Source organism: Macaca mulatta, chromosome 1, assembly GCF_049350105.2.
Source record: "Macaca mulatta isolate MMU2019108-1 chromosome 1, T2T-MMU8v2.0, whole genome shotgun sequence".
Lineage (NCBI taxonomy): Eukaryota > Metazoa > Chordata > Mammalia > Primates > Cercopithecidae > Macaca > Macaca mulatta.
In genome coordinates, this window is record NC_133406.1 from 73,627,501 (window position 1) to 73,652,142 (window position 24,642).

The 24,642-nt window shown below is 35.6% G+C and overlaps 1 protein-coding gene across 1 annotated transcript in view; it reads right to left on the bottom strand.

The window, feature by feature from the left end:
- Positions 1-24,642, bottom strand: part of USH2A (usherin) — a 797,990-nt gene that overhangs the window by 271,699 nt on the left and 501,649 nt on the right. Inside the window, exons 38-39 of the mRNA XM_015116260.3 lie at positions 9,160-9,310; positions 8,471-8,613 (exon numbers count right to left, since the gene is read on the bottom strand). Of these exons, the coding sequence (XP_014971746.3) occupies positions 8,471-8,613; positions 9,160-9,310 (294 nt within the window). The remainder of the gene's footprint in view (positions 1-8,470; positions 8,614-9,159; positions 9,311-24,642) is intronic.

Genomic DNA, 24,642 nt, shown 5'->3' on the forward strand with positions numbered 1-24,642 from the left:
CTATCACTTTCTAAAGTAAGAATTCATGGATGAAATGACATGAAAAAGATGGTTATAAAATTTTAATGGAATGATAAAAGGCAAAAGTCAGCCTCTCAGCTGAATTCTTAAAATCCCTATATATCACAATCAGCTCCTTAACTGTAAAATCAATGTGGAGTATAACATGTTGTCAATGCGGCTGTCACTGGAGGGGAGACTGGGAGTATGACAGGCACACAGCTCAGCTGGCCGGTGATGAAAATACAACCTTACAGCGCTCTCCGTGGGTGTAATTGTTTAGAGAACTCCCTCCTGGAGCTGGGAACAGGAGCATCCTTTCTGTCCAGATCACAGATTCATATTTCAAACCATTTCATTACAACATTAATAACGGAAAGTAGTTTCATTTTGGCAAATGAAATTATCTTTTATGGGAAACTATTTTGCTCATCAGCTTCAAAAGTTCAGCCCTAGCCTAAAATAGAGTAATAAAATTGTTAACAGAGGAGTCTGCTTATTTAGTTTTATATTCAGGTGTGTATATTGGAAAGGGTGTGTGTGCACACACTTGCGTGTATTTGTATGCATGTGTATGAACATCCAGTTTGAATGACTCACAACTTGAGTGTGTGTATAACTTTCAGTGGTTTTGTGAGTCTTCTCCACTTGTTTGCTATTCGAGTTACCCATGACTGATCACTCAGTTTTCTTGTTACATTCCCATTGTTCCCCTGAAGCAACATTTTACCATTCTAATTAAAGCCTCACTCCGTTTAAAAACTCTTTTTGGTAATATTAACTCCATAAATGAGTATCCCCTAAGTTTACCAGTGAATTAAAAATCAAAGTGGCAAATATATGGATGTATAATTATATAAAGCAATATACTGTGTGCTAATTGTTAATGCAGCCTTTTGTTATTCACTACGGATATGTTAACAGAAGAATAGAGTAATGTACTCTATCTTGTTTTTAATCATGAATTCTTTTACTGATTTATTATTTATACCCCAACTACTTCCCAAAATAATTTTTGACAGCTCATAATAAAAGTAACCAAATGTGAGAGGAGCAATAAAATAAAGAAATATTATTAATCTTATGATAATAAAGAGGGTACAATAGTTATTTCTCAAAACAAAAATTAAGAATGGGCACTGCGGTTTTGCAGAAAAATGAACTTTCAGCCTCTTGACGCTGATGAAAAATGAAATGGGCTGTGTAACATAGGTACCATTGTGTAATGAGAGAAACCTCTGAAGGCTAAAAGGCTGTTGGAATTGAAAGGACATTATTTGATAGTTTGCAAATAGAAGAACCAATATTCAGGAACTATTTTTCTGTATTTCTCCCGATCTCAGGAGAGTATTGTTTAGAAAGAATGTTTCAGCCTCTAGAGCTGGGGCATATTGTGAGGTGAATGGCAGTAGATGCATCTGTGATAATTTGGTGCAGAAAATAAAATGCACTGATGTAAGAATTCATGAAGTCAGGAAAACATCCTAAAAATCCTAAAGGTCATCACATTCACTCCTTATATTTGGGCAAAACTTTATCTGAATTTTTCCAAATGTAGGAAATCAACTCTGTTTACAGGGATATTGTCAAAATGAGGAAAATAGCAAGATTAAATGAATCTATGTATTGTTTTAGCATTACAAAATGTTCTTTTATAGGCAGGTGCTATATAAAATGCCATAGAAAATGATTATGGTAAACATCCATCTCTCTGTTAATAAGTAGCAGTTTTTAGATACTTGACTCTCTAAGAATTTAAGATTTGAGACTGAAAACTAAGCTCGTGCCATTAAATATCAACCTGTGGCAATTAGCTTTGAATGATCTCACATAGTCCACTGAGAGTTTTCAAATATTGACAATTTAACTTTTTCAAAGCTAAAAAACAAGAATAGTGTTTTAAAATAGTGAAAGGCCAGCAGATAACATTTCTGGATAATGAGAGGATATACCGTTCCTGCTAAAGTGTCTTGCATGTAATACACACTCAATAAAATTTAAGTAGTAATAAGGTAGCTGTGACAAAATTATTTTTTATTAATTTCTTAAACATAAAAAACTCAATTTTTCATTACTTTCACCTGCAGTCTTCAGCTGTAAGAAACACAGATATTACAAACATCTATATTTGGAAGAGCAGCGTGCTTTAAGTGCTCGGAGGAGATTCAAGAGCTCAAGTGGGAAATTGAGGCAAGGTGGATAGAATTTTTGATTAATCAATCCATTGTTTCAAAGGATTCTGTATTGGTCAGTTTTGGCTTGAATAAGTTCCTTTTGATCTTACAGTATAAAAATAAAATATAAAAATAATCATAAATATTTGAATTTGTTAATTCTGAAAATTCAGAAATTTGTGGAGAAAATCTATGCAACGGAAGACAAAGTATATAGTGACAAACATGCAGAACCAGTTTGTTCTCAAAATCAGAAGACTATAAATGTTATTTTTGATCCCGGGTCTTCTGTTCTATGCAAAACAAATACCTGAATTACTGTTTGAAAGGATAAACATGTCAGCAATCAGAGGTTAGTACCTAAGGCAATTGGAAAAATATTTGGAATGGAGAAAGCAAAATAGTCGTGCAGCACTACTGAAACTTGTAGTTCTTCTTTCTTCATTAAGTAATATGTACTCATATAAATATGTTCCAATCTCATTTAAAAATATTCCTATTTTTCTCTTGTTGCATAGAATGCTCTTAAGGACGCAAGTAAAACTTTAAATTCTAAAATGCCCTAACGATAAGATGTTTTTCATGCAATATTCGTTTTAAAATTTCAGTAATCTTAAGGGCATACATACACTTAAATGATTCAGAAGTCCTATTCTAGAATTATCTTGATCAATTTATCAAATTTTATACCACATGTTTCCTTCCTCTTCTGTTACACGGTCTCAGAGTAATTTACTCTTATTACAGGTTGTGAGAATAAAAACAGGAAAACTGGTTTTGTTTTAGAATTCCTTCTACATATCCCTCCCCTTCATTCTGAATAGCACATGGTGTGGGGCTGGCAGAAGCCTCCCTAACTAGAACATTCGTTACCTTAGCCAAGACAGCAGCCAATGTTGAATCAGAGAGACAGCCAGCCAGCCTGCCTCTGACCAAGGCAAAAAAATGAGAATCACTTTTGGGATGTCCCTCTCTTACATTCACCTCTTGTTCCCACTCTCCCAGCCTCATACTCAGAGACTGGAACAACTGACAGGACAACCTGAGAGTCCCTCTCCACGTCTCATGTGTCAGGGTTCACCTCTTACAGCAACTGCTTTCCAGCCTCACCCTGAACCAATGGAGATGGTGTAAATTTGAACTTGGATATTAAAATGCACTCCAAATATAAATCATTTCCAATTTCTCTCCTGGTCTTCTCCTCTGGGTAGGCTTTCCTGGTCCTCATGTTGAGGGGCCATGCCCTTCCTCTGGGCTTGCTCTCGTGGACAACTCAGCTCATTCACTCTAACTATGGTTTTACTGTGTGTGCTCCTTGCCAGAGAGTGGAAATCTCAAGGGAAAAACAAGGAAATCCATCCTTGCAACTTTCATATTCTTTTAGTCCCTGGTACACAGTAGGTACCCAGTAAATGTTTGCTTGAGTTTTTGGAGATTTACTTCAATCAAACTCTGCTTTTAATCAGTTCTTTGAGTAACAATTTTGGGGCACCTATTCTACATCAGACCCTTCACCAGACACTGGTGATAGAAACATAGTTGAGACAGATCACTAGGTCTTGAGACGTTACAATTCAGAAGGGGATATTGATGATGCATTAGTAAACACAAACCAAAATTCTAAGGGAGCCACAAGAAGGCAAAACTTCACAGAGGCAGTGACACTTGAGCTGGGGCTTGATGAATGAGTAGAATTATGTCAGGCAACAAAAGAGGAAGAAGCATGTTCTGTTAGATCTAGATTTCGATTGACATCACATTGCCTTTCTGTCTTACTCCAGAAGAACCTCCGTTCCTTTGTAAATTACTGTGAGTATCTGAAAGATGGACGAAGGCTGCTGAGGGGAAAAGTAAAGCAGGACCCACGTAGTAAGATAATTGTCTTCATTGCCCTCTCCTCTGTTCACAGTGCAATTATAAATGTGAAAAAAAAACAAGATGTAATGCAATCAGCAAATATAGCATGGCAATGGTACAGTCTTGTGTCACCTAATGACAGGAATACATTCTGAGAGATGCACCATTAGGCGATTTCATCGTTGTACAAACATCCTAGAATGTTCTTACACAAACTTCGATGGTACAGCCTACTACACACCTAGTTTGTGTGGTATAACCTGTTGTTCCTAGACTACAAACCTGTACAGCATGTTACTGTACTCAGTACTGTAGGCAACTGTAACATAATGATAAGTGTGTATCCAAACACAGAAAAGGTACTGTAAAAATATGATATCATAATCTTGTGGGTCCACCATCATATATGTGGCTCATCATTAACTGAAATATTGTGCAGCATATAACTGTACTTAAAATATCACCGTGTCATCAAACTAATGAACAAATGAAAAGTAAACCTACAGAATAAACTGTTCGAATTCCAAAGGTTTTATGCAGTAATGCCTCTTAGATTAGTGGTTAAAAACACAAATGTGGAATTTTAAACTACAAATTTGGGAAATGATCACACATTTTAAAATATATGACAACTAAATAGTAAAATCTAGAGTGAATTTAAGTTTGTTTTTTTTTTTTTTTTTTTTTTTGGAGGTAGGGAAGTGATATTTAGAAAATGATTTCAATTTCATTAGTTGATCTAATTGCTTGCGTATGCCATATATGTTTGTCCTTAAAATTAGATATCCCATATTTCAGTCTTCTTTCCTGGGAAACCTTAAGAGAAACAGATTATCTAACTTTTTTTTGGGAATCCACATTTTTAAGAAAAAGTAGGTTAATTCATAGTTAACACAAGGCAGGATTTCGGTACGCAAAAGAGTACATCCGCATTTAAGCTGAGGTTTGAGGAAACTTGGCCTCCGTACCCACTCCAATTTCTACATGTATGTACTTTACAGAAAACAATTGCAAACATACGAGAGAGAAGGAACACTCATATAATCAGGAGTGATGGTTATCTCTGGTTTCAAGATATCAACATTTTCAGCTGCTAGGCAAGTGCCTTCATTTTATTAATCACATGCTCTCAAGTCTAGCATAATCTTAGGACATTTTTGCAAGCTGTGGACATGCCAGGTGCTTGGACTGCCAGCAGCACATTTAAAAAATAATGTGTTGTTTGTATTTATCTGGTTGCAAACAGTTAAACACTACACTGACCAAATTGGCTGGAACAAACATCTTTTATTAACACACGTTTAACAGGATTTAAAATATTCATAGGAAATGTGCATTATTATTATTTGGCATCAGGACACTAGATTTTTAAAAATGCATGGAACTGGATATTGGTGGCACACTGGTGTAAATGACAAATTATTTGAAAAAAATCTATTAAAATTCTTGACATCCTGTTTCCTGTCCATGATAACTTCTCTGCGCCCACACACTTGCTTCTCCAGCTGTAGCTCATTGCCTGCCTAGATTTCTCTTTGTGGTTTCACCTGTGTCACAGGCTTGCTGAAAGTCACTGTCTTGAAATATCACACTAAAAATATTGCCATTGGTGACCCATTTGGGCACTGGAAAGCTATGAGACTGTGGCTGATGCAGAAAGGTGCCTGTTGATGGTATGGAATTTAAATATGGGCATGTGGTGACTTCTCTGTTTCATTCTTTAAGATGATATGTGAGATTTCTACATGGAAAATTGCACTCTAGGTCAGGCGCGGTGGCTCACATCTGTATTCCAGCACTTTGGGAGGCTCAGGTGGGCAGATCACCTGAGGTCAGGAGTTCCAGACCAGCCTGGCCAACATGGTGAAACCCGTCTCTAGTAAAAACATAAAAAATTAGCAGGGTGTGGTAGTGGGCACCTGTAATGCCAGCTACTTGGGAGGCTGAGGCAGGAGAATTGCTTGAGCCCAGGAGACAGAGGTTGCAGTGAGCTGACATGGTGCCACTGCACTCCAGCCTGGGCGATAGAGTGAAACTCCATCTCAAAAAATCAAAGAAAGAAAGAAAGAGAGAGAGAGAGAGAGACAGAGAAAGAAAGAAAGAAAGAAAGAAAGAAAGAGAGAAAGAAAGAAAGAAAGAAAGAAAGAAAGAAAGAAAGAAAGAAAGAAAGAAAGAAAGAGAGAAAAAGAAAACTGCATTTTGGTGAGCAGGGGGTGCTGGTCAGGATCATGTATGAAGCGTGATTCTGGCATGGACCTGTCAGTATGGGTGGTTTTATAAGCAACGCTTTGTAGCCTTGACAGAAAAACTGCTTGTGCCCAATGCCAATCACTCAGTCTTTGTCAACTCAATTGCACATCCTCTCAGAGACAGCATCCATCTCCACTGACATCTAAAATATACAGTACCCCGTCACCATGTCTCAGGGGTGAGTATGTACTGCTAACATAACCTGCAGGTACACATGGCCTCCTTCCAGTTCTTTGCTATGTATGTGACTTCACAGTGTACACACAAAGCAGAGGAAGGAAGGGTTCATTCATTTTGAGGAACGGGTTTAAACAAAAATGATGGTTATGAGTTGATACCTGCTATTTATTCAAGTGTTGCTAATTCTTCCTTAAGGACAATGAAGGGTTAATAGCATTCACTTTGAACTCAAGCCCTAAATATCACAACCATAGTACGGTCTCTGTGTATGAAAATTCCAACCACTTACATGTATGGTCTGTAAGACTTGTTTTATAGTAAAATGAGACCAAAGATAAGTTTGCTCAACAAAGGAAGCTATGCTAATTGGTATTTTACAATATGTTGGACTTTTGCTTATTTATGTGTTACCTCCCTGCCAATAGATGGCAGGTCATGGCCCTCATTCAGTAAAAATTGTGGGGAGATTACCACTGAGGAGGTTTGAGTGTTGCCCTTTCTCTAGGGGAATAAAAAGTGCTGTGCCAAAAAAAAAAATTCTTTCTCCCTTCTTCCAAGCATTCTATTGAGACATCACCTCTGCAGTGGGTTGAATAATTATTTTTGGCTAATCTTTATTTAGTGCCATCAAGCATGCTGCTGTACATAAGAAGGAGATTACAAACCCATCTTCAGTTGTTTTAAATGTTTCTTCAGAAATCTATTTTGAGTGTGAATTCTTCAGTCCATAAATCTGGTGATCATGGCGTCCAGATTCCCCGGAGTGTATGTAATGTTCCTCCTAAAAGGTGGCGAATTAATGCTTTCTGAACTTTGGGTGCCGTTTATTGTACTGTGCTGATAATTTACTAAATGACACCCTTGAGAACAAAAATACTGCGAGTCCCCTTGCAAAGTAGCTAACGTTCTCCCAGGGAGTAATTACGAATTGGAAGAAATGGATTAAGTAATATACATTATTGCTCATAATGCTGGCTTTTTTTTGTAAAAATAAAGTCAACTTTAAACAAGATAGATTGTACTGATTATATCTCATTTGATGTCTTATCTTCACTAAAACAATGCAATTAAAGGTATTATAGAAATAAAACAATATAATAAACAATTGATATTGTTGCAAATACCATATCCTTGTGTTAATATCTAGGCTTTTAAAAGTCACTTAACATTCTCATTGGATATAGAGCCAGCATGGCAATGGGCCAGCAGAGAACATCTCCTAAGAAGCCTGTGATTAAAAGACTTGACAAGATTAACTCAAAAAACCTAACTGTTCAAAGATACAATGTCCTTATTCACTCTGTGTAGCTTGATTTAATTTCCAACTTTTCTTTAAAAAACCCTCTACTTTCATATATATGCTTTTATAGAGGCAATTTGTATAAAACCAAATGTTATGGTCATGTATTTTTCTCAAATATAATCTAGCAAATATATGCAAAAATAACTTCCTAGTGAACCACTGTAAAATTCTCTTTATTGGTTGAATAAGGAAATCTCAATCCACCTTTTGTAATACACTGCTATCAGATTATGCTTCTCTATACTGAAGGTTGTCTTTGGGGTATGAGTAAAAGCAGGAAAATGAAACCTGTTTCCAGGAACAAGTATATGTAAGCAGCCTCATGAAGTAAGGTCCATATTTCATTTTCTTCTGCCTGCCAGAATTTCTCCGAAACAGAACATTCAGTCATAAAGCAGAAGATGACAACCTTTCTCTTGCAAGGCACCAAGATGTACATTGAAGGACAGAATGGGGCCATATCATAATTTGTAGTGAATTACTTTGTCCTGTCTGTAGGCCTAACCCTCCAATCCTCCAAGACCACATTATTCTTCTTTCTGGAGAGACTGACCACCTTTGCCCCACTCTTGCCCTAAAAAAGATTATTGTCACTAAACGACAAGTAAATAAGGGAGGTTCATTTCTTTGCTTTGGAAAAAACTGAAGACATTTTAAACTCCCTAATGTAGAAGACATTTGGCTGTGTATTGTTCAGACCACTTACTGTCCTCTGCGGTCATGAATGGAATCCAAGAACTATGTGCACTGCCAAATCCATTGGAGGCAACCAACCGAAACATATACTCTGTGTACGGTTGGAGATCGCTCACTTCATAGCTTAACGATGCAGAAGGATTAGAAAATAACCTGTATGGGAAAGAAATGTCAATTAGGAAGTTTTCAACATTCAAAGAAATAAAAGCAAATAAATTTCTTACTACAAAAAATTTTAGAAGATGCCAACATACATTTAAGTACTGTAATTTTCTGCCATCAAATGAGATCTCTTTTAAAATAAATGGCCATTGACTGAGAGTTTGTAATCTTGTGTTTATATGAAATGTAAATGCTAGTAGTATTGAGACTGACTGCCATGTTGATTTGTACAGTAGGTGTTATAATTTGTTAGTGACAGTTCAAACATTATATTGTTAGTTTCATTGCTTTTTGTAATGCATGTGCTCATGAAAAGTTTCAGTGGGAAGAATTCTTACTTTAAAGGCCATATAAGTGAAAAATAGATAATTTTGCAAAGCAAATGATTATCCTCTAAGTAGTCTGGGTTTTTTTTTTTTAACTTTTAAAGGGTAACCTATATTTTTTGCAAATGAGAACCGACCTACTCTTCAAAAATGTTATGTCTATATTATATAACCCAGCTGATACATAAAATGGACAAAGTAGAATGCTTACTCTAGAAATTCATGGGTGGAGTCGCCAGACCTCATCTGGAGTTGGTATCTGGGAGAGCCAGGAGCGTTATTACGAGCTGGTGTAGACCAGACAACCTGAAGACTGGTTGGAGTGGCAGATGAAAGCCTGGGAGGCAGCACGCCATCTGGAGCTGTCGAAAAACACAGATGAATTAGAGCAGAGAAAACTGTGGAGAACATATGCTGGATGGAATCGAAATGCTCCATATACTGGAAAAACTGTTCCTCAGGATCAACAACAATGTTAAACATGGTCCATTTAATTTAACATTTTCATTCCTGAACTCCTGTATTTCCTTATTGTTCATTTCAACACAATTACATTAGTATTTCAGTCTTAAAAGCCGGCCCCCAAACAGCAAGACAAATGAATATGCAGCACATTCCCACCTGTACTTCTGTTTATCTAATTGAAAACATGGAGGGAATTTAGTGAAGCAAATATTAAAGTACCTTTTTGATTTAACTCTTTGTTCAACAGACCAAGCAATTGAACACTGAAGCAGTCCAAATCTCATATTCATCCCCCCCGATATCATCCATTGCTGCCTTAAATCACACCACTACACATGAACACAATGGCTTTATTTTCTTTCTTTCTTTCTTTCTTTTTTTTTTTTTTTTTTTTTTTTTTTTTTTTGAGGAAGGGAAGTCCCTTGCTAAAATTGTATTTTCCTGGAATGATAAATAAACATAAGTGGTTGAATATAGCATATTCCAGCCTTAATGCTCATCCATGAAAATATAAAAATTAAACATTTTTCCCTATGTGTGTTATACAGTTATCCCTTCTCACAGTTATCACTTCTCCTGCCCTTATTCAATTTTGCAAGTTAGAGCACACATACCACTTTTTCTAGTCTAGTTGAGTCTCTAGCCAATCTGTTCTGACTTCAACATACCTGCTTGGTACAATTTACCAGGGAAATCTATTTGAATGATTCTAGAAGCCCTAATAGGAATGTGTAAAACTAAAGCCTATTCTACTAAAAAAAATTGATAAGATGACACTGGTTATTTAATTAATTTTTTCCAACAGGTATACCTCAAATGAGCCTGTCATATCAGCATGTTCTAAATCAAATCAGTTTGTTCCAAAGCTATTCAGAAACCTGAAAGCAAATTCAGCAAAACGCTGTGCCTTTAGGAAAATGACCTAATGACTCTGAGCCTGTATTTTCTGATCTTTAAAGTAGGTATAATATTTTTCCTTTATAGAATTGTTGTGAAGTTCAGAGATCATATAAATAAAGCACCTGATTTTAGACCCTGATAATTACTAGCTGCTAAATATTATTACTATTATTACATTGGACTGACCTGCACTTTCTTAGCATAATTTAATTGCTAGTATAACATACTTTGTTGGGAACATTCTGATTATTCTAATATAGGTTCCTAATGACCACAAATTACCAGAGGCCATTGATGAAGAAGCAGAAGTGATCAAAATAATGAGAATAAATGAAATATCAGGGTCCATTTTCAACTTCATTTTATACATAACCTTGTGTAGTGTGTCAATTTTATGTACTCTCCAATTCAGAAGAAGCTGTCTGTGAACAATGAGGCTAATGAATGACCAGTGATGAGAATAGAAGAATTAGATTACATGTTTCATCCATCTGCTGTAATGGGTTTGAGTTCATTAATAATTCATTCATTTGTTCAATAAACATTTATTGAGGCTCCACTCTGTGCTAAGCAGTACTCTTCATGTGGAAGGAGAACAGCACTGAATAAAACAGACACGACTCTTGCCCCTAGGTAGCTTACATTCAAGTGGAGAGAGCAGGTGATAAACAAATAAGTATTGTGTACACAATAATATCAGGTGGCCATAAGTGCTTTGCAGAAAAATAAAGCAGGGTAAGGAAAGAGAAGGTAAAAAGAATTGTGCAGTTTTAGTTACTAGGTAACAACTTCATTTCAATGGGAAGATTATAGGAAGAAAATGCAATTCAGTGATATTTGAACAGAGACCTCACTGACATGAGGGAGGCAGCCATCCAAATGTCTGGAGGAAGAGCAATCCAGCCAGAGAGAGCAGTACATTCAGAGGCAGTAAGGAGGAAAACATTCTGGTTGTGTTTAAGGAACAGTAGGAAGGTCACCGTGGCTAACATGACCTAAGGAGGAGAGAGAAAGGAAAAGTCTTCACAGGAGTTGTAGTCTTCATAGGAGTCATAGTCTTCACAGGAGTTGTAGGTCAGCATATATGTGATATTTAAAGGCTGAGATGGTGAAATAAACTAGAAGTGAGTGTTGATAGAATGAGTATAGAAGAGGTCTGAGAACTGAGCCCCGGAATCCACCAAAATGTTGAGGTCAGGAGGAAGCCTCTATAGCAAAGGATACTGAGAAGGAGTGGTCAGTGAGGTAGGAGGAAAACTGAGAAGGTATAGACTGGAAGCCAAGTAAAGAAAGAAGGCACATGAAAAAGGAAGGACATCACATGAAAAAGGAAGGACGTATCAGCTGTCCCAACTCGGCTGAGACTTTAAGGAAGAAGACGACTGGGAGTTAAAACTTTGCATTTGGCCAAGTGCAGGTGTTTGATAACTGCAAAGCACAGATGCAGTGCAGTGCTGGGCACAGCAGTCTAAGCTAAGGTTGTGAAGAGAATGAGGGAGTAAAGAGCAGATACATTGAGCTTAGACAACACTTAGAGGGAATTTATTCTAAAAGGGATTAGAAAATGGGGCAGTAGCTAGTGAAGCTCATGATATCAAATGAAAGTTTTCTAAAGACTGGAAGATGTTGCAGCATATAAGCATGTTTATTGGAAGAATCCAGCATAGACTAGGGGAAATGATACTGTAGAAGAATGATTGCCAGAGCAAAGTCCTAGTGCAGGAAGAGAGAGGTGAGTCAGTGCACAGTTGAATCAACTGAGAGTCAGTGCACACTGGCTACCAAACAGAGCAGGGATAGTTCTCACATTGTGCAAAAGTGAATGGACAGATGAAGATGTAGAACAGTGAGTAGATGCAGTGACAGAATAATAGCAAAGATCTCCTTTGATGATGCCCAGTTTCTCAGTGAGCAAAATAAAAGCAAAGGCTCAGTGACAAAGTGTGTGGATGAAATAGATGCTTGAAGAGAGAGGAAATGATATGAAATAATTCTCTCAATTTGTAAAAGTGTAGCATGACTAGAAAGTGCAATAAGATTGCTGCCAAGGGCCAGCTATCCACTTCTTAAGTTCACATTTTTGGTTTGAAGGACATTCATTGCTAAAGGCTTTTTAATTGATATTTTATCTATGAACACAAATGGTTTTAAACAATCATAATTTCTTATTTGATTTATATACTTTGATTTATAATAAGTGCACACATAGAAAAAAGAATATTGTGAAAACACAGGCAAAAAGTAAAGTGCAAATTGCATGCAATGTATCACATATAAAACCATGTCTCTTATTTGATTATTTTTGTCTAATTTTTCTACATCAAGGAGTATAATGTAATTGAAAATCCAAATTCTGAATTTCAAGTCATTAGCCCCCCAAAAAACAGTTTTTAATATGCACAAAAATCCCTTATGTGTTAAAAAACTGCATTGCCTTTCTATTAAGAAAGTAGGAAGAAGTGCCCCAAAGTAGGTTTCATAATAATAATAAAGTGTCATGAATTCTCTTCTGAGTAATAATAAAACAATATGCTCCATTAAATTGGTACACTTTGAATTATTAAATTGTGAAATATTTCCAAAAAGAATGGTCATCTTAAATTATTTATATATAACCACTTATTCTGTATGCTTCCAGTAACACTGAATTCTGGAAACCTTCCTTTCCCCTCTGTTTAACCCCTTTTATCCTAGATTTAATCCTTAGAGGCTCCTTAGCACCAAAGCAATAACTGGGAGCCAGCCATAATTCCACTGCTGGTTTCTTAACAGAAGAGCCCTGTATCCATCAGCTTGATATATTGTCTCCAAGATGCTCTGTTGCTCAAAAAGCTTCTTTCAAGTTTAATATGACCCTCACGGGGCAAACACTCAAAGACAACCGCCTGAATCAACACATCTTGTCCAGTAAATACTAATTCTACACAGCGACTAGATAAAACAGCTACCTCAATCTATAAATTCAAAGGAAGTGGGTTTTTAATAAAATTTCAAATTTAACCTGCTTCAGAAGACCAAATTCATACAAAACATTAAGCAATAAATTAAATCACAGATTGGAATAACGAGATGGTGTAATCTCTTGAATGTATAATTTTATTACACTTTAAATGATATACACCACTAGACTCTTATCTATATGAAAAATGAAAGAAAACAAAAAACCAAATAGACAATGACGGAGACATGTCCTAAACTCCTCTAAGAAAACAAAACAAAATAAAACAAACAAAAAAGCAAATATAAAATGATTTATTTACACATGTCCTAAACCTTTGCTCCCTACAGATTTATAAAACTCTGGGGGTGAGCTCTCAAAGGCAAAAACAGAGGCTTTACAAATGTAGTTGGTGACTACCAAGTCTGTGGGGACAAGAAGAAGAATATTTTAGGGAGAAAATGAATTCACTGTGCTTTCCAATATGCACTAAATTGTTTCTCAGGACATCCCACCAACGTGTTACTTTTGTGGTGTGTTTTTTTTTGCCTGTGTGTGTGCATTTCAAAATAGTGAAATAAAATGCTGTATTAAAATATCAAATAAGCCTGTAATACTTTGTATCAAACTTAATTCTATAATACAAGACATTGAATACCACTCTGCACAAGGTTCTTGTTAGAGGCAGGGAAAGGGCAGAATAGGTAGAAGGAGGAATAAAATAATCTACTTCATGTTTAACAGATTAGACCTGACTCAAATAACTATATCACCAAAAAAAGAGTACTCTGAACAAAAGAGGTATAAATGCTACGGGGCACTCGGAAGTAGAAACTCACTTCCAGGGGTACACTGGGCCTTGTCTTTCAGAGATCCCTGGCTTGCAGAGGCACTGCCTTGGGGGTGCTATCAGTTGTTCATCCAGGTTAATGATGTTCTCAGCCTCATTCCAGGGCCTAGGGCTCCCACCAACTCTTTCTGTGCTCATTCCTACGAATTTGACTCTAGCCTTGAAACTTCTTTATTTAATAATGTAAATGGTTTGCTTTTATATTTATTTAAAAGCTACGAATCTGACTCTAGCCTACCCCGAATTACCTCCTCACTTCAGGGATTACATTTTTGGCATTCTCATTTAGGCTTCTCTGTTAACATTAGAGAAACAGTGGCCTTTTACCTATATGCTGCATTACTGAATAGCCTGGCACATATTCAAAATCCTTGGATTACACATTTCTTCATCATTTTCTGAAATAGCTATGTATGAGCAAGGGTTTTAAATTCTACTTTCCAGAATGGAAAATTAAAGTTCAGACACATATATTGAGTCATTGAGTCATGAACAAATTGAAAACAGAAGGCAAGACTCAATTTCCAGTCACTAAACCATATGTCATTTAAAAAGATATTAATTATGAGGAATATGCAGATGTGCTAACAAATGGACAGTCAACCTTGAACACAAGGATGCACAAACAGAGCAGCATTAAATAGTAACAAGTAGGTTAAAATAGATTTCATATTCACAAAACAGTCTTTCATCAGAGTGAACTTTTTGAAAGCATACTATGTACAAGGTTATTTAACATAATTATTTAGAATCCTCAGAATTACACTCCAAAATTGTAGAGTTTTCTCTTTGTAGGATAGATGGAGAAGGTGAGGCTCAGAGAGAAGTTAAATATTTTATTTCAAATCACAGAACTGATATAACTGGCACACTGAGGATTCTAACATGGGCCGTTTTAAGTTCAAAGGCGGTGTGCTCTTAATTTTACATCATGAAACAGCCTGCTATAGTAAATGATTTATAATATAGACTACCTATTAAATGTATTAAATAAATATAAAAGCAAACCATTTACATTATTAAATAAATAAGTTTCAATAAATGTTGGATTTATTTTCTGTCCAGGTCATATTCTTAAACAGTACCTCCTCGGTCTTATTTCTTTATCATAGCAGGGATTCCCATCATTCCACAAGGTACCACACATAGAACTACTAGCATGAATTTGGAACATCTCCAGAATTAGTCAACATCTACAGAAATTCAATGAAACGTAAAATGGAGAGGTCTTCATGTTAGTGAGAGAAAAAGTATATTTTAAAAATTGTGTTTTCGTAGGTATGTCATGGATCTGATATTTGACCATAGAATATTAAAAAATAAAACAACAGAATCTTAAAATCAAAAGGCAGTAAGCTTAAAAGTCACCAACTTTATCTTCTCATCAAATAAGGAATCCTTGCCTAGAACATCCCAGAAGGTGACCCCAGGCCTCTGCATGTTCCTTACCAGTGACATGGAAATAGTCGCTTTGCAAGTTGTCCCATCACATTATTGAATAGTCTTTATCATTGGAAAGTTCTTTCTAATGTAGAACAAAGAATTGTATCGGTTCTACAAAACTTAGGGCAAATATAACCTTTTGTTCACATTGAGACCTTCTGAGTGAAATGGGGCACTCGAAGTGATTAATAGGAGTGAACCGAGTTGCAGCAGGCATAAACTGGGACTATTTTGGGCAAAAGGGGCATATGGTTGGTCATGCTAACAGCACCGAACTCCTTAGGACCTTACCTCTAATCTCTAATACCTGGGCTAGAACCTCAGGTATTTTTAAGCATTTGTCCTCCTCTCCACTAAATTTCCCCATTTAAGTGTAAACATCCTGTTCTCTCCAACTAGTTTCCATGTAGTATGTTTTCTCAACCATTTTCTACCCTGGTTAACTGATTTGGATGTGTTCCAGTTTGAGAATGTCTTTTGAACTTACACTCCTTGTGTATTGTGACCACAGCCTGCCACAGGAAGACACTGACTTTCCTTTCTTCAAGTGCTGCTGCTGAAACTTCACTGAGTATCTTAATTTTGGCCTGCTTAATACGGGAGTTCATCAAGTTCATTTGTATCAGCTATGTAGCTGACTCAAAATGGTCATATAGATAGCTAAAGATACCAGATTAATTATTTTCTAATGTATACATAGTCTTAAAGGAATATTAAAGGAGCAGAGTAATTAAAGACATGCCATAATGCCCAACACAGTGCTCTATCTATGAAAGAGCCTATAAAAACTGGATGAAAGGATGATCAATGGTTAGAAAAATGGATGAGTTGATGGGGGAAAGATCTGCAGAAAAAACTATTTCTCTAATTAACCTAACAATTGTTAGGATCGAGAACATATTTTCTATTTACAAATAAATTGCAATAAAATATGAAAAATATTTTTAACATAGATTAATTGCTTGGAGGTATTATCAAACTAAATCTGCAATATTACTTTAGAGTACATTCATTTGATCATTCGTTTCTCTCAATGTTCTTATTTCACAGATATAAAAACTGAGGTTAGAAAAGGCTAAGCAACATGTCACAACGAATGATGGATAGAAACCTGTGGTTTCATATACGTCCCTTTTGTTTTCACGACCATCGTTCATCTCTCAAAACCTCGTTGAATTTTGAATTTTAAATTTAAGTCTAATTATTGCTTTGTCCCATGATAAACCAAGGTAATGGTAACATAAACCATTTGAGAGCAGATATGCTTTTTATTTATCTTTGTAAACTTCAGAGCACTTAACAAATTTTGAGAGTTTAGTATTGGTCATTAAACACTTGTTAAACGAATGATAAAATTTAGTTCTTGGAGAACTAAAGAGAGCTCTTTTAAAAGTACTATCAAGTACTATCTGCATTTTCCTAACTACAAATATGTTTATGATATAAACTTTGAAGGTTATAAAACAAATGAAGAAAACAATCATCCATAGTTACACTACCTAGAGATAGCCGCCGTTAAATTATTATAGATCATCTTTCCTGTCTTTTATTCTATACAAATAGATGTGCACATAATTAAGAAAAACATTAAGATGAATACTTACATATTATTTAGTAAACTTTATTTGCTTTACCATATATGCCAGTAAGTATTTTTGGTAGCATGACTTTTCAAATAATTGCACGTACTATTTTTATAGATGCGGAACATTCACTTAACAAAGATGACATTGATGGATACTGAATGATGCATCTTTAGGGATACTTTTTAGAGTTATTGGGTAAACATGAATGAATGCTCTACCATTTCAGATATTAGTTGACTAATTGTTTTCCAGAAAGTTGAATTTATACTACCATTACTAAGGTATGAGTGGTCTGTTTTCCAGTATCCTCATCAAAATGAGTATTTTAAATAATGCCTATATATATATATACACACACACACATATGCCTACCATCTTTACTACCATCTTTACTACACACATACATACACACATATATATAATACAAGTATATAATTAAATATATTATATATCTACATGTCATATAATTTGTATATAGTATAATTACATATGATGGATATAAAGTGTGTGTGTGTGTGTGTGTATATATATATATAATTCATTAAGTCAGCAGTTATTTAAAAAATCATCTATTTTATGCCTAGCACTATTCCATAACCTGGGAATATCGTAATGAACAAATTAAAATGGTTTTTATTAAGAGGAGTGACATGAAAGACAAAAAAAAAAGATAGAGGCGAAACTATAGAGACAATAAAAAGAGATCAGAGATTGCCAGGGGTTGGGGGAGGGATGTATGAATGAATAGATGGAACATGGAGGCTTTTCAGAGCAGTGAAGCCACTTTGTATGACACTATAATGGTAGGTACATGCCATTATATATTAGCCTAAAGCCATAGAATGTACAACACCAAGAGTGAACCTTAGTGTATACTATGGACTTTGGGTGATAAAAACAAGTCAGTGTAGGTCCACTCTGTGGAAGAGGATGATAATGGGTAAGGGTTATCATGGAGGCAAGGATATAGGGGAACTCTGCACCTTCTGCCCAATGTTGCTGTGAACCTAAAGCTGCTCTTAAAAATAAAGTCTATTAACACTTAATGAGAGGGAAAAAAAGCATTTCTAATATAAGGGCATTGAGAGTGATGAGGGAGGGAGTGGAGCAAAGTTAGCACGTTAGATGCAATAGGCAGGGAAGGCCTCTCTGATGAGGTTTTATCTGAGCTGAGATTTGGAAATCACTGGGACAAGCACAAATGAAGCAGACCCAAGGCAGAAGCCTGTTTGACATGTGTCTGGAAGGTATTGTTCATAGAGGATTTGGTGATGGAACAGATGTAGGGATGCAGAGAATGAAAGAAGGATGCTTGACTCCGAAGCTTCTGGTCTGAGAAACTAACTGAAAGACAATATCATTTTCTGAGATGGGTCTAATAGGGGAGGGACACTTGGTGGAGGAAGAAAAAAAATTTGTTGGTTCTGGATTGCCTAAGATATTTTTAGAAGGTCATTGTCTACACGGGACAAGAGTTCATGTGTTTAAGTCTGGGCATATACATAAGGAAGGTATCAGTCTATAGACAGCACTGAAAACCAAAAGACTATGATTGAAATATTTACAATATGCTTATTGGCTATTTACCATTTCCTAATTTCTAAAATGCTTGTTCATGTATTGTTTCCAACTAGAACTTTTTTTACCTTTGATGAGCTTTTTATTACTTTATATAATCCTGAACATTTCACATTTTTTCACTATCATTTACGTTCAATTAGCACTTGTTACATTTTTAAAATAATTGGCTGATTAGCAGCTAATTAATGTCTTTACTGTAATGTCTTTATTTAGAGTTTATTTTGATTAAATCACAGAAGAGGCAGATCTGTGTATTGGTTAAGAGCCAACTTATCGGGGTTCAAATCCTGATTGTGCTAATTACTGAGCAAGTACCAAAATCTCTATGTGCCTCAGTTTCTTCACAATGAAAGAAAGACTAAGATGGTACATATTTCACAGAGTATGGTTGGGAGGATTACATAAGTTAATGTATCAAGTGGTTACACAATATAATATATACATGATATAATCAAGTACATATCATAAGTACATGTAAGTGTTTGCTATTGTCATGATCTTTATCTTACCCCCAATGTCTGTCGCATGATCCTGTCATATCTTTACTCACACGATAACTACAATCATGCTTTACTCATTTATTACATTGATCAAAGTATCTTCTTAAGTATCACTAAGTCATTTAATATATCCCAAAAAACATGTTGCTGGGTGATACTGTAATGACTAGAGAGACATAGTAGTTGTACATTTTTATGTAATGGCAAAAAAAAAAAAAAAAAGGGACATAACATTTTGGGGTCAGCATCACAAGCATTAATATCTTGTAGACAATCTAGCTCAGTTTATAACTATTTAGTTGCTAACATCGTCCAAATGATTACTTTATGATTCTCTTCATGCCATAGTAAAGATGGTAGGCATGATAGGAATTAAATGTTTTGAGAACCTTATTTGTTCATGGTTCATTTTAAGTTACTTGAAAATAAGCACCATACATTAAGATTTATTGTTTCTCTCTGAAATTTTCTTCCCCATCCTTGATGACTTCATAATTGAGATGGCTCTAGATACATTATTTGTAATAATAATATTTATGAAATAACAACGTCCGATCCTATATTTCATAATCACTTAAAAAATTCACAAGGTTTAGTAAAAGTACGTTCTGCTTATACCCAATACAGAGCTTAAATTACCCAGCCATCTTAGTTTTAATCACTTGAGAATTTTTTCTTAATTTTTTATTTTTTTTTAATTTCATGGCATATAGGAGGTATATTTATGGGGCACATGAGATGTTTTGATGCAGGCATGTAATGTGAAACAAGCACCTCATGGAGAATGGGGCATCCATCCCCTCAAGCATTTATTCTTTGAGTTACAAACAATCTAATTACATTTTTTAAGTTATTTAAAACTATACAGTTAAGTTATTATTGCCTACAGGCACCCTATTGTGCTATCAAATAGTAGGTCTTATTCATTCATTCTATTTTTTTAACCCGTTAAGCATCCCCTCCATTCCCTAAACCTCCACTATTCTTCCCAGCCTCTGGTAACCATCCTTCTACTCTCTAAATCCATGAGTTCAATTGCTTTGATTTTTAAATCCCACAGGTAAGTGAGAATATGCAACATTTGTCTTTCTGTGCCAGGCTTATTTCACCTAATGTAATAATCTCCAGTTCCATCCAAGTTGTTGCAAATGACTGGATCTCATTCTTTTTATGGCTGAATAGTACTCCATTGTATATATGTACCACATTTTGTTTATCTATCCATCTGATGATGGATACTTAGGTTGCTTCCAAATCTTAGCTATTGTAAACAATGCTGAAACAAACATAGGAATGAAGCTATTTCTTCAATATACTGATTTTCTTTCTTTTGGGTATATACCCTGCAATGGGATTGCTGAGTCATATGGTAGCTCAATTTTTAGAGTTTTGAGGAACCTCTATATGGTTCTCCATAGTGGTTGTACTAATTTACATTCCTACCAGCAGGGTACAAGGGTTCCCTTTCTCCACATCCTTGTCAGCATTTATTTATTGCCTGTTTTTTTGGACATAAGCCATTTTAACTGGGGTGAGATGAAATCTCATTATAGGTTTGATTTGCATTCCTCTGATAATCGATGATGCTGAGCACCTTTTCATATGACTGTCATTTGTATGTCTTCTTTTGAAAAATGTCTATTCAAATATTTTGCCTATTTTTTGGATTATTAGGTTTTTTCCTATAGAGTTGTTTGAGCTCCTTCTATATTCTGGTGATTAATCCCTTGTCAGAGGGATAGTTCGCAAATATTTTCTTCCATTCTGTGGGGTGCTCCTTCACTTCATTGATTGCATCCTTTGCTGTACAGAAGATTTTTAACTTATGTGACTCCATTTGCCCATGTTTACATTGGTTGTCTGTGCTTGTGGGATATTGCTCAAGAAATCTTTGCCCAGACCTATGTCCTGTAGATTTTCCCCAATGTTTTCTTGTAGTAGCTTGATAGTTTGAAGTCTTTGACTTAAGTTTTTAATCCATTTTGATTCTATTTTTGCATATGGTGAGAGATAGGGGTCTAATTTTACTCTTTTAAAAAACATATATTTCTAAGAATGTTGTGGGTATGTAGTGTGTATTTTATATATATATATATATACACACACACACACATACATGAAGTACATCCGATATTTTCATACAAACATGCAATGTGAAACAGTCACATGATGGAGAATGGGTTATCCATCCCCTCAAGCATTTATCCTTTGAGTTACAAACGATTCAATTACTTTTTAAAAAATTTTTATTTTAGGTTCAGGGGTACATGTGCAGGTTTGTTACACAGGTAAACTCAAGTCATGGGGGTTTGGTGTACAGATTATTTCATCACCCAGGTAATAAACTTAGTACCCAATGGTTATTTTTTCTGCCCCTCTCCGTCTTCTAACCCTTCCCCTTCACCCTCAAGTAGGCCCTGTGTCTGTTTTTCCCTTCTCTGTGTTCATGAGTTCTCATGTAGCTCCCACCTTTTGAATGCATCTGCATTTTTCTCATTTGGCCTTGCAAGTATCAATGATGTGAGTATTGCATGCCTCCTACAGTTCTTTGTGATTGTGTTAAGTGCCAGGCTGGGATTCAAACATGAGAATTTGGATTCAAAACCTCATCCTCTTTCCTGTTTACTACGTAATCTCCAAGCTATAAATATGGAAATATAGAAAGATTAAACATTTGTGATAAAACTGCGCTGTCATTTTTATATTCCCTGAAAACCAGATCTACCCATCCTCTTTTCCTCCCTTGCCAGGCATTGTGCCAGGTGATGGATGCATAATGAAGAACAAACTAGCCAGAGTCACACCATTATGGGCATGAGAATATTGTCAAGTGGAGCAAGACTGATATCAAACAAATAGAAAGCAATATGTAGTTAAAATGTTCACAAAGTGCTATGAAGGGGAAGAGTGTACTATAAGTGGTATCATTAAAGGGGGCTGACTTAATTTTGGTTGAAAGAAAAAAGTCTTTCTAAGGAAGTGGTATTTAAGTTTGGACCTGTGAAATGACTAAGATTTTGCTGCCCTATTATGGGCCGAAAGCTCTATGGTGATCTCAGGTTTTAAGGAATTCAAAGCAGGGCAGCAAGGGTGGGAGGCACTGGTCTTGTAGCCCAGATAAGGAGTCTGAATTGTGTATTAAGGAGGTGAGGAATCACTGATTCCATCAATATTTTAAGCAAAGAAACTACAATTGTTGCTTAGTTTGAAAATACTGAGGCACAGATGATGGTGGCTACTCTCTGGTAAATGGACTGGACTGGATACTGAAAAGGAATGAATGGATTATCATCTTATTGATATACCTTGATTGGAGTTTTTTTTTTTTTTCCATAAAAGTTGAGTGCAGAGTATGAAAAACAATCCAATTACTAAGTATTTCTGGCTACTTGATTTCATTACTCTCACTTCTGGGAGCTCATTCTTACATGGATCAATAAAGAATCTGCATTCATGTTATTAAAATACCAGAAAGAGATGGGGAAACTATAGATAACCTTTATAATTTATTAACCTGCCTAATTATCAAAATATTTTTAAAAACATTTAGAACAAAATGCAAGAAAACAGAGCTGAATAATGAAGGAAAAAGATCAGTGAATTGTATCACAAAACCTTTACTAAGGTAAGCCATTGTCAAGCAACAGACTTTTTTTTTTTTCCGGAGACAGAGTCTCACTCTGTCACCCAGGCTGGAGTGCAGTGGCGCAATTTCTGCTCACTGCAACCTCTGCCTCAGCCTCCTGAGTAGCAACAGACTTCTTTTTCTGAGATTCGCAGGAGCCAAAAGGCAAAACAGAAAAGAAATGTCGTGAGTTACCAATCAATACATTTTCTTAAAGTTATTTTTTGTTGTTTTTCCAAGAAGTTTTCATTTTGTGGGAATGAATTTGGTCTAAAATGGACTCTTCTTCTTTAATAAAACAATTTGCATTTGTGTAAAACAAGAAAATCACAGTAAATCCATTAGCTTTTCTGATTTTTAAAAATAACTACATACAATAATCCCACCATATAAAGAACATACAATTTTGTACTTAAAACTAACATCCAACTTTAACAACATTGACATAGTTGTCTTACATCATTATTTATAAACACATTTAAATTTACTGTCCTCGTTTTTTTTTAAGAGCAACCCCTTCTCCCCCTAGAAGGTGAAGCCAAGCTCTAACTACCTTGATCTAGCCAATATCTCCTTAGGGAATTCCTAAGTAGCCAGCTGGAACATGCAGTAAGGGCAATTATGAACATCACCACAATGGTGGCCAGGGCCTTCAGTTCCATCAGGGAATGCACTCCACCTGCTCCCAAAGTCTGTTTTGCACAGGACCTAGGGTTACGTCTGGTAGCTAGAAAGAGCTCAGCAACTGCTTTGGTTGAATGAAGTTTGAACAAAGTTCAAAGTTTTGGTATAGAGTCTTTATGCTAATTGAGTTGTTTATTAAACAACTCAACAACTTTAATGAATGACTTTGGTTAATTGCCCCTTGAACAATGCTAACATCTTGATATTCATTTGTAAACATAAGCACACTACAATGTCAGAGTTAATGCTGGGGAGGTATTGTACACCAGGCAATGGACTAAATGTTTTGTATGTATCATAATACTGAATCCTCCTAATAGTCCTAGGTGTGAAGTAGGTGGGTCACGGAATCTGAAACTTCATAAGATAAATGACTTGCACAAGACCACATAGGTAATAAGGGGATTGTGCTGCTGTTTCAATCCAACAACTGTCTCCAAAGTTCAAGTTCCTGTTATTTTAAACAATGTTGTTTCAAAGGAGCCAAACCAGACCTTTGCCCTTCCTCACAGACATAAAACGTAGCTAGCCTCCTTTCCCTACCTCTTTCCCATCCAACACACAGGAACCTAAAGAACTAACTTGGAGAGTGGATACTGTTTTGAAGAATGGTAAAAATCTAACAGTTCAGAGTTTTGAAAGAAAGCAAGATATTTTTGAGGTTTTAAACAAATGCGTTGTTTAAATTTTTAGGAGGATTTTTTGGAGTAGAGGTTTGAAGAAATCGTGTCTGTCTTTCTCAGTTTATTACTATCTCTTTCTCTCTGTTTAGTAATTTTTTTCTCTTTTATGTGTCAAGGCACCCTTGGCTCTGAGAAAGGAGTCTAGAGAAAAATAGAGAAACGAGATATATAACAAGAGCTATAGGTTTTACACATCCAACCTAAATAAATGATATTTCTTAAGGTTGTCACTAGTGTAGTAGAAGAGTATTTAGGTCAAACTCTGACTGGGAAAGAAACACGTGCAAAAATAAAAAAAAATTTAAAAATCATCATTTCTTATATTAGTGACAAAATAAAATATTTTAAAGTACATTAGCAAATAAAACCTGAAGGTGGTACAACATTTATCTTGGTCTTTCACAGACATATTTAGGATTATTGTTCTGAAGGAACTGAA